Source organism: Larus michahellis, chromosome 3, assembly GCF_964199755.1.
Source record: "Larus michahellis chromosome 3, bLarMic1.1, whole genome shotgun sequence".
NCBI lineage: Eukaryota > Metazoa > Chordata > Aves > Charadriiformes > Laridae > Larus > Larus michahellis.
In genome coordinates, this window is record NC_133898.1 from 102,374,918 (window position 1) to 102,387,020 (window position 12,103).

The 12,103-nt window shown below is 38.6% G+C and overlaps 1 protein-coding gene across 1 annotated transcript in view; it reads left to right on the plus strand.

Moving 5' to 3' along the window:
* The window catches only part of EYS (eyes shut homolog), an 875,293-nt gene that overhangs the window by 820,306 nt on the left and 42,884 nt on the right, over positions 1-12,103 (plus strand). The window contains exons 43-44 of the mRNA XM_074581469.1: positions 7,617-7,783; positions 7,970-8,114. Coding sequence (XP_074437570.1) covers positions 7,617-7,783; positions 7,970-8,114 — 312 coding nt within the window. The remainder of the gene's footprint in view (positions 1-7,616; positions 7,784-7,969; positions 8,115-12,103) is intronic.

Sequence of the window (12,103 nt, forward strand, 5' to 3'; positions counted from 1 at the left end):
AGTATAACTGCTTCCAGTAGTTAAAGTCAACAGGTAATCTGACACTTGAGTTAGCGTATTTCTGAACAAAATAAATGGAAGCCAGAAGATTAAGGTTCTCTTTTCGGTCATAAACATAAATTTCATTATTGATTACATTTAGTTGGTGCCCAGTTTTGAGAGATGCTGCCTGAAATCTTCTTTTCATTAGAAAATCAATCCATCCATCCAACATGCCACAGCCACCCTGCCATTTCTTCTTCCTGTGTCCTCAAACAACCTGCTGCAGGAGCAGCCATGAATTGCTGCTGTTGTCACAATGGCGGCACTTCCACGGCCCACAGGACTCTCAACACTGAAATCCAACCCTGTCACAACCAGAATTGAACGCTTTGTTACTCACGTAAAATAAGAGACCCTAATGCCTGAGATCACTCAATGGAAGTTAACCCAAGTCGGCTATGAATAAGTTGTGCTACAGTCTGTATAGACAAGTATTCAACTTGGACTGATTAACACAGCTGAGAAGCAGGTTATATAAATTCAGCAATACTTTAAGTATCTTTTCACAGCACCCCGCTGTGGCAGGCGGGCATGGCCTCAGCATTGAAATGGGGTAAAATAGTAATACTACTTGTGTTCTGTCCATCTTAACATTACTGTCTACACAAGACCCATAATATTGAGAAAAGTCAAGAAAAATTTAATGAAACATTAATGCAGACTTAAAGCAGTCAGGGTAGAAGCTACTTCGTAGTTAGTAGATCATAGGAAACTTATTATTTTTACCTTAATTGTTTCTGCAATTGGAGCACGAGCTAACTGTTGGGTTTGGAGCTGTGCTATGGGATTGTTGAAGCCTAGGAGGGAGGTTTGGTGATGTGTCTTTAGGTCTAAACCCATCCCAGTAGGAGAGCGATTTAGGTACGTAAATATAAGTTTCTGTTGCCACAGTAGATGTTTTATCACATCCAAAACATCACTTGAGTTTGGCAGATATGGTCCATGACTTGTGGGAACCCTACGCTTATGCTGAACAGTTTCAGAAAAGTAATACATCAGGAAGATGAAAGGGTGAAGAAATTATTATTAGAAGTTTTAAGATACTGAGTCCCAAACTACATCATTAAAAATCAGTTTTTTGGGAAGCGTTATGCAGTTACATATATATTGCACAAAACAATTGCAATACATCACATCAATAGGACACAGGGTATCCTCCATTTGCTATGTTAATACATTTGATATTTTCTTAGGTCTTGTTTTCTATTAAACTTCTTTACTTAAGTTCCTGTATCCTCTGGGGCTTCTTCCCCTTTCTCTCTGTGGTAGACTTCCAAGAGTCAAACTGTTAGTCTATCGCAATGCAAATTAAAACATGTTAGCTTAGAACGGCTTAGCAGTTTACATATCTGTGATATAACTAAGCCTGTTACTTTTCCTTTACAAAGATCCTGTCAAATTTAGCTAGTGCAACTCAGCTATCAACTGTACTTCAGTGTGCCATGAGACCCTGGTACAGCATATGGATAACCAACCACAAATCGATTTACTTAATTTATCGAATTGATTACCCAAATTAGCCTAACACAAATAAGTATTAAACCACTGTGAGTGTATTTAAACTCAAAACTTTGCTCCGCCTCTGTCTGTGTGTGAATCAGACTTTGCTAAGTTTTTTTCCAAACTTCAGCAAAATATGGTCAGGCCTGGCTGATCCTGCTAACTGAACTATATTCAACACTATTTTAACTGCATCCAGGTCTAACATCCCTCATGCCACATTTTACTCCCACAACAGTCACCATTCACTCCCAGGCAGTTTTTCCTTTCACTTACTAATTATTTATTGTTGTGGATGAAGGAAATATTGTCTTTCCTTTTTTGGGTAGCCATGTGGAAATACTGCATGGAGTTGACATAACCTGAAACATTTCCATCTAGTCATTCGAAAGCAGCTTTCAGAAGCCAGTGTCCCCATCATTAATTTTTAATAACAGTAATACGAAGCTCTTTTGTAATACAAACACAAACTAATCGTTAGACCATTCTTTTCAATGACAAGAATGAACCACCACATTCAGACACATTTCTGCAACCTTGGGAACTGAATTTCAAAATCTCAGTACAGAAACTGTAGGAAATGTAACCAAGCAAAAATAATACAAATTTGTCCACTGTTTACTCAGGATGGAAAAAATACAAATATCAAATGTAGAGCACCAATGGTGCAAAATAACCTGATTTTTTTTCTCAATAATCAAACTACAATAATCAAAAGGCAATAAAAAAAATTGCTTAAAAAAGAAAGATATATTGCACTACAGTTTCTCTGAAAAAGGCCTCCCTGCAGGGTGAACCTTGTAATATCAAAGTCATTGTGAAGTGTAAGTCTTGCAACCATATTTAGCTGAACTGAGTGAAAAAAAATTCTTACTGGTGTCACTTTTATTAACCAGAATACTAGCATTCTGCGGTTATTATGTAGTTGCCAGGCAGAAACCTGGCTTTTTATTATTTTGCATATAATTTCTTTTGTGAACGCTGCCATATGGTAGTAACGCATTTCTGCAGCCCCATGTTGAATGATGGGTGGGCAGCAGAGCACCAGCTGCCGGCAAGGATAAGAAACAACGAGGCACCTGGTAAATCGTCATGTAGCAGTTTTATTTATTTTCTGCTTAGTTTACATGGTTGGGGAGACTGAGTAACCCCTGTTTTAATTACCAGAAAGCAGTATTTCTTGCCAAGTGAACTTTGCTTATTTTACCAAGAGGAGATGCTGTTGTTCTCACAATTTACTTTTACCGAGTACCAAGCAATAATGCTCTCACCGTGAGCAGCGTGAGGTTTTTTGCAGCCTGTGATCTTGCCGTCAAGAAGTATTTTCAATATTCCTTTTACATTTTCCCCTTTCTCCCTTTCATCCCATTTCTCGTGTTAGCATTCTCTTGCAGTACTCTGCCCGATTCCCCTCCACCATCACCTCTGCCTAAACCACGGACGCCGATGCCATCGCTAACCTCATGTGAGGTACTACCAAATGTTGTCTAACGCAGAGATGTAGAATATCTTCTTCATCTTACCCCCACAAAGCTTAAAAATCAGAAGTCACCCTTGTTCTGGCATCTCACTTAAAACCAAACCTCTCAGAGCAGCCAGACTAACGTTACTCTCGATTTCTCCTGATGGCAGTGGACACATCCTCTTCTTGAAATCTCAGGGCTATGGCTGACCCCTGGCTTGGGCTGGAATAGTTGAAAAACATCTCCTGTTCCCACAGGACAGGACAAAAGTTGCCACTGTCTGTATGTGTACAGGGTGCAGGGGAGATATATTTAAGAAAGGGGAGAAAACGCCACAGAGGGAGGAGGAGGGAACAAAAAGAGTGAGAAACAGCAGCAGGAACACAAGATCAGAGGAAGAGGAGGAGGAAAAGGAGGACAAGGAAGCAACGGAGGAGCTTTATGCTGATACCGTAAACCTGGGATTAAGGACTCTCTAAAACTCAATTTTGGAGTGTTAGAAAGCAAGCATTCTTTATTGCAGCGCTGGGCGCACAGGGGATCACTCCACCTAGTGTCCGCACCGAGTTGCACAACTACAAAGGTTATAAGCAATCAGAATATACGTATTAATTGCATTTCCCAGAAATGATTAACATATTCATATTATTACCTAGAACTCGTTAATATATGTAAATGTCCTTGACGTATGCGCATCCACGTCCATTGGTGGTCTTCCAGGGTGCTCTGGTGGTCATCAATAGTCTTCCTCACCGTGTCAGCTAGTCAACTCGATCTTTGCGCATACTGAGTTCGTCTTTTGGCTTAGTTTGCAACTCCTGTTCTCACAAAACTAGCTTATTCTAGCATCTCTCCCTATCTAGTCTACTCAAGGATACAATGTCTCAAGACTTCCTTTTATCCAACTAAACCTAGCAGATGTCTAACGTATCCGCTTACAAAGCATTTCAAACTTAGCTACATTATTCCAGTAAGGAGGGAACCATATGTTCTTTTTCACTGGGTACCAGGAAGGCCTGAGGGGCTTTCCACCCCGGTGTTTTGTGCTGTTCAAGGCTACTGTGTCACCAGCTGCTCTATCAATGCCACCTCCACAGAGGAGCAGGTTACCAACGCTGCAGCCCATGGAGAACCCCATGCCAGAGCAGATGGATGTTCCCTGAAGTAACTGCAGCCCCTGGAGAGTCCAGAGCAGAGCAAGGTGTGAGGAGGAAGGAGCAGCAGAGAGAAACCACTGTGTACTGACCATGGACCCCCACCTCCACGCACTGCTTGGTGTTAGGGGGGAAGAGGAGTCCGGAGTGAAGTTGGGCCTTAACATATATTAAGCTTATGTAAATAGTTTTTTGGTACTTATTTGATAAGTGGGAGTAATCATGTAAAAGCAAAAGCAAATCCACCTGTGAATATTTAGATAGTAGCACTGCAATAGCGTGACAGCTTTTGCCTCCTGTTTCCAAAATAAGATTTTTCAACTTTTAGATCAATTCAGGCTGAAAACATGCTAACTACCGTTGCTTTCAAACTGGAATAAACAAATCTATCCTTTCCAAAAACTTGCAAATATAGTTCTTCACTGATAAGAGAAGGTAAATATGTATATGTATAAATATGGATGTATCATTATCAGACAGAAAAAAAAAGAAGTCTGAAAAGAGAAAACCTGTATTATTCACTTGACTAGAAATAAATTCTTTTCATGAAACAGAAAAACAATGAATACAAATATCTTCAAAATTAAAAGCTCTGAAACACTGGTGGTTTCAAAGAGCACACATCAAAAAAGAGGAAAGTGCTGGTGAGTGTGCGTTTTGCAACTCAAACATGAGATTATTTATACCTATCAAACATTTGCTCTCAGTGCAAATTATTTTTGAAGGATGTTTACTGTAGTCCTGTGTTACAGGACACTTAAAACTGGTATGTATAAAAGTGTGCTTTTTCAACAGCTGCAGGGTTTAAATATAAGACAGTAAAAAATAGTTTAAAACAGATAATTCCAAGTTTCGTTTGCTGCCCTCCTGCAATAAAAAGGTACTGTGCTTGTTCCTCCCCCCAGAAAAACCCTTTCTTTTGAAGGATTTCTAATAATGATAGCATATGTAGTCTTAAATGTAAAGAAATTATTTACTTCCTACTTTCAAAGAATTTAGTTCTAAACTGAACGTTTAAGGAAACTTCGGAGAAATAAAGCTGTTCTGACCAGAGAAACTTCAGTAACAAGTACTCTAGTGCTAATAACAGATACAAGAGCAGAAAAAGCGGGAAATTTTCCCTCAACGAAATTAATTTATTTGTGTATACTCTACAAAATAGCCACCATTGGTTTTCATAGCTAAGATAGCTAAGTCACTTAACTTACAACCTTTAAAGTGTAAAATGTTAAAACATTTGGGATCTGATTCTGTTTGCAGTTACACTAGTGTAAGAAAAACTAATCAACTGTTTTTGAATCCCTAAATAAGTGGATCAGAAGTCAATAAAAAGAATGTGAATTTAAGATGAACTTATTTCTTTGAAGCCTACTCAAGAGTCTGGTTTCCTTTCTATTCTTGGTATGGACAAGGAGTAAGACAAAAGAATCAAAACCAACCAAACAGGAAAAGCTGTCTCATTTATGCAGGCTATTAATTAACATTATCTTCACCATCAGGTCCATTTTGGAGAATGCTGACACTGTTGCATTTCTTTTATGTACTTCACTGCCAAGAAAGTATTTTAAAAATTCAGACGGCATTTTAAACAACACTTTGTCTTTAATGTGCCTCCCCTAGTTTTGCAGGCCAAATCACGTTAAGTACATTGTGGACACTGCTGAAAATAGAAACTTTGGTAATAATTTTTAAAAATCGCTATTTTCAGTTTGGAAGTCCTTCACTGGTAATGTGCCAGTGTAACTGAAGGCAATGGGGTTTCATTCAGTCATGAACAAATCACTGTCATAAAAATGAACAGTGTTTGTGTTCTATTCAGCTGAATGTAACTGCACATTTTCTACAGAGGCTGTGTATTCAAATTCTTTGGAATAAACTTTTCTTTATATATCTATATTCATGTTGCATCAAAGTAGTTACTGTATAGAAAAATCAAGCTTCGGTGTTGAAAAAGCAGAGTACTGTTCCCCCTCCCTGCATTTTTAGTGCAGCGTGTTCATTTAAAGCATGAGGGAATATGGCAGTTTTGGCCATGAAACAGGAGCCTGCAGAGCTTCAGTGGGAGGATGAGATACACGTATCATTGCTTCTTGTGGGGAAAAGCCCACTTTATCTTTTGCAAATGAAGCAAATTCCCCATGCAGTTGGGGCAGGAGCGTCAAAACACACATTTGAAATGAGGGCCACCATATGACACCGCAAGAACAAACAGGAAGAGAACTTCCATAAAACAAATGCAAAATGAAATAGCCTTATGAAAACAGAAGAAAATATCAAATAAAACACAGTTTACAGGCATGAAATTGATCACTGAATTGCTTGAATTTACAGGAGATCTGCAAAAAGAAATTAATGGCTTTGAATTTCAATTCAGGACATCCCAGTCCAAGACTGAGAACACTCTTCCCATTGTTTGTATCCCATTTCTTTTACTCTACTAAGAGTATGTACAAAAGAAAGGGTGGGGTTTGTAAAAAGAAACAAGATGATCGTGTTTTCTCTTAGTAGTGGTGGTTCCACTTTTGCCTACATGAGAAGAGGAAATGAATTCTCTTCAAAGATACCAGTGTAAAAATACATTTATGTGGATGACCAAGAATGGGTTTGGGAATTGAATTCTTACTCATAGGCTTTATGTCAGACCGAAAATCTTTCAAAGGAGATTTTATACTATAGCACCTGAAAAGCGCAGACCACACTTATAGCATATAGTCCTAAATGGAAAGAAATTAAATTATTTACTGCAAATTTGCAAATGAATGAGTTCGAACCTGAAAGTTTAATGAGACTTCAGAGAATTAAAGCATGTGGTTGTTCTGACCAGAGAAAATTCAGTAACAGATACTCTGGAGCCGCCCTAATCAGGGGCAGCTGCAATAAAGTCTCCAGGCTCCCTTGGGTCAAAGGACTGAGCTTGAGAGAAGCTGCTAGAGCTTACTCAGGCCCATATCACTGTTGCTCCCCTTACCTCAAAGCAGCAGGTGCCCTCAAGTTTTGAGGCTGCTGAAGTACCTACCACGAAAGCTGAAAGCATACTAGAATAGAATTAAGTCATGGGCTAGTCCCACATTGGAAATTCAATTTCCTTTTTTTAAGATTTTGGAGAAAGTTGAGAATTTATTCATGTAGCAGGTGGAGGGAGTAGCAACGATTGCTAAGTCCGCTAGGCTCAACAGGTTTTGTGGATGTCACTAACCTACTCTAGTGTGAAAAAGATCTTCCTTCAAAAAGCCTACAAATATGTTCAAAATCTGCAGTTTCTATTTTAAATCCACAAGAATACTGGAAATAATATTACAAGTTAAACAGAGAATATTAAAAATATGTACAAAACTTAAAACCTTCGTGGCTAAAATTTTCCTGAACTGATATATTTTCAGTGGATTTGGAGATTATTTTAGGCATCAGTATTCACTAAATCCTGGAATAAGTAGTTATTCTATTTTTGTCTTTTCAGGTCTGAATGGAGATGATTTCTTGGAGTTAGGCCTCCGTAATGGCAGAGTAGTATATAGCTACAATCTAGGTTCTGGCACAGCAACAATCATTAGTAAACTGCTTGATCTGACACTCGATATTCATGTCATCCATCTTGGCAGATATCTCCAAAAAGGCTGGCTGCAGGTAAGATGTTATTTCCTTTAGAAGGATAGCTTTTATATGAAAGTGTTCTTTTTTTTCACATTCTATATGGAAAGTTTAAAAATTACTTTTGTGTTTCCCTGTTAAGTTTGGAGACCTGTTCTCATTAGGAGTTCCTAAATAAGATAGATTCCTTTGTTGTAACAAATATAAATGTTTCATTGGAAGGTGGATGATCAGAAGAATAAAACCGTCACTTCTCCTGGGAGACTGGTTGGACTCAATGTCTTCAGTCAGTTTTATTTAGGAGGCTATCGTGAGTATACTCCAGAACTGCTACCAAAGGGATCCAGATTTAAGAACGGTTTTCAAGGTAAAGGTTATACTGTTTTCATTTCCTTTTAAAACATGCATTAGATTGTTTCAGCTGCCTATTAAATAAAGATCTAAAATCTCTGTCTTACAAAGAAACAAACTAGGATCTCCTTGGCTGAGATTCCTGTGGCTTTTTCATTATTTCACTACAATAACTAAGAAATATGATGAAAGAGGGAGGCTTTGCTACATATTTTTAATAATTTCTGTTTCTGTCAAAAATAGAAGTCTGCCGTGATATCATTTCGTCTTACCTGTCCCTGTTCTACAGCACCACTCCAAAAGGACTTCCTTTCTCTGCGGTAGTTTAGATTCTTCTCCCAGCTATCTCTGACCATTGTCACTGGCAGTGCTGGTTTGGGTAATAGTTTTCGTGCTGAAAGCTTCTTTCTGATATGACATCACGATCTAGGTCTCTAGACAGGACCTAAGTAATTCCTGTTAGGAATATTTCAGCTATTTCTCTAACAGATAATAATTCCTACCTTGAAACTGATATTTGAAGCTCTGTAGAAGTCTTAATTCAGCTCCTGCCAGATCAGCGAGGAAGCAAAGGATTTGTTCATAACACTTCTTCATTTGCATCCTTAGTTCCATTGAAATAATGTGCTCAATATTTGTGAGATAAACTTCAATTTATTTTAAGCACTGGAAAGCCTTTCAAATTAAAACATTGTGCCACCGCAGAGCAAAGTTTGAGTTCTCAATTATCAAACTGGGGGCATATTATGAAAGGCAAGCATAGCAATAAAATTCACTTTCATACACTACTGCACTCCATTTCCACTAAGGCCATATAGCTGCCGCTCTTCCAGCCATCACCTTACTTTTTCTTCTTACACAGAAACTTCCTCATTTTCACTTAGAAAGTCATATGAATTAACATTTCATCTGTCTCCGTCTTTTCAGGAAGTATGGATGGAATAGTTATACTTTTCATAGCTTCTTAACAGGTTGCAAATCAACATATCATAAACCATAATGTCTGTGCAAGTTTTTAACAGTGGTGTTGTCCCAAAACTCGTAGGATTGTTTACCCAGTGTGTAAGCCAATAACACACAGAGTCGAGGTATTAGCTCTTTATTAGCAGTTCTGCACAGAAATAGGTGCTAGGGGGTATTTTTGCAAAGCTAGCACACACAGCATTGAAACAGTCATTCATTTATACATTGTAAATTAACATAATTAACATATTCATTGCTTATCAGCTTTTTACTGATGCTCATAATTCCTTCTCTTGAAGCTGATTTGTATAAAATGTCCTCGACTTCAAAGATACAGTGTCTCTTAATTTTACACCCAAGGCTCAGTGGGTGAGGATCTTCAAGTGGATGTGGGTATCCTAAATTCTAGAGGAGTCATTTTCTATTATAATTAGTCAAGTTCACCTACAGAGCACGTTTCATGAGGTACAGCCACATTTCTTGGTCAATCAGCCCACTGAAGTTCCTGCTACCTGGTTTAAGTCCGTTTGTTCCTTCTATCCCATTGTCTTGTCAAGAATCATTTACCCAAATGATTTACTGAGTTACAACTGTAAGAGGTTTCAACATCAGTGTCAATATGTGTGAAATACTTCTGGCTTTTTTTATAGACGTGTTAATGTTAGGGATGACCAAGAGGAATCTCTGGTGCTTCACTTTAACCACAAACCTGTTGGCAGTTTTACACATTGCTCATGTTGAGACTGTATTATGATCATAAAATTTCTACAAATGCAGGACAAATATTCTTCAAAAAAATAAAAACTATTTCAAAGTTCATGTACTGTTAGTTACCATACTATTTATTGGGTTTTATTACTGTTTAAAAAGAAGTCTCTACCTTAAAATTTTGCCAAATGTGTAGCACATAAACAGTTGTCTCTTTGTCCCTATCATTCAGTTTTGTCTTCTATATTTGCTAATTCATTCCCAGCTCCAGTTCCCACCAGCAGCTTGTCTCTGTTCTCCACAGCGTATTGACTTTCAAGGAAGCTATGCTTCCCTATGACCGATTTCCTACAACGTTTTCTTATGTAGTCAGCATCTCATTTGTTCTTCTATCTCAGAAACCTCCCCTGTTTCAGCTCTCAGCATCCTCAGGATCAGAAATAAATCTCCATAGCCCCTCTCCAGAGTGGGGACTGCAATACCACTAACATAAAAGACATTTTTGAACCATTTTACTTCATCCAATCTGCAGCTATAGGGACCTCACAGGAAAACTCTGGAAGTGACAGTCAAGATAAATTTACCTAGCACAGAGTTGATTAAACCACTCAGACTTTTGGAAAGCTGCTGTTGGCTGCTTTTAAAGACATGATTTATTAAAACCATTTTGCTTCTAATACCAGAGTGTGCCTCTCCTTTTGTAAGCAATCACTACTGCATCAAGAAACACCGAGGACAGCCTTGCTGCTGCAGACTGACTGTCCCCAGTGTCGGTGTGCAATTGGTTAGGATTTTTACTTGGCACAGCTACTGTTTCAGACCATTTCCTCCCTTACCTGCATGCCTTTAGCAGTTGTTGTTCAATTAACTTCCATGGGGGAGGAGGAAACTGAAAATAAATGTTTTTAATAAACTGTAATTTAATAACCAAAAGATTGGGAATTTTAAGTTTAGGACATTTGGGGATCAGCACCTAAAGATTTTTTGATAGGCTGAAGAATGTTTGATGGTACCTTGAGCAATTTAGAAAACTTCCTTCAGCCCCTGTGAGAAGCTGAAGAAACTGATAAAGGTAGAGCTCAGATGAAGCAGCCAAGTTCATTTGGAGTTTGAGGTGCTCTGAACTTTGAGCTTCATCTGAATTTGTAGCTCCTTGTGGGCTTAAAGGAGCCTTTTGTAAATGGGAACATGGTAGGATAGTTTACGTAAGTGTACAGCTTTTCTTCATTTTCCTATAATGGTGTAATTAAGGGACCTTTGAGAGTTTTCAGAGGTGCATAGCACAGCATACTGCAGCTGCTCTAAAAAGTCAGTGTGGGTTTTAGGTAGCTGCAAGTCTTGTGGCCAAAGAGACTCAGCCTGCCCATTAGGCACAATCTGAAATGGAATATAAAACCAGCTGCCTCATGTTCAGGTCTGCACAGTTCAACAGTACGACCCACCTACACAAAACAGGACAGAGAATTATTTGGAAAAAGATAGAAGTTACAGGTGAACTTCCAGACCTCACATCTCTGAGGCAGGCAGAGAGAAATCTGGTGTTAGGGAGAAATAAAGAGGGAAAGCTCTGATGTTTTGTGTTCTGTGCTACCGTGACAGCAAGTTGCAGTCTGTAGCCATAGAAGCAATTGACGAAGAGACAGGACTTGCATCTAGAAATAAGTGAAGAGCAGAGAGGGAGGAGCAACTGATTGTTCCTGTGATCCTGTTCACAAATAGGATGAAGTATGCCTATAGAGGCAATCTGTTGTTTGACAGCAAATAGTATTAAATGGAGGAGTAAAAAGGCAAAAGAAGCTCTTATCGTAAAGCTGAACTGTTGAAGAACCTCTTCCACACTGAAAGAGCCACCTCTTCACATAAATGATTTTGCAAAACAAGTAAATAAAATTCCAGCAACTGCAGTCACTTTTTAAAATAAAGTAAACCCAGACCTCAGTTGATTTCCAGATACGGACAAATATAGCCTTGTGGTCAAAGTTCATGTTCATAGTAAGTTAGAATATACTGCAAGCTTGCCAGGATAAAGACTACTTCTTATTGTGTTCCTGTATCACAGATATCACAGAAGGAAGGTGACTTCTGAAGTAGTTTTTAATCAGTGTTGCCTCTTGCGTTGTAGTTTGGTATGATTCATACAGGCCTTCTGGGTGTTTGGGTCACAGCTCAGAGCAGCACTGGCTAGTCATTGTGGGGGCCATCTTCCCTTCTAGACAAACACCCCACTACGCACAACAAGTCAAGAAAAACAGGGAAAAAGCAAAGCGCTTTAGGACAGTTAGAATTTTAGAAATGTGTAAATTCAGTACTACATTCAGGTAGATCACAGTTTAT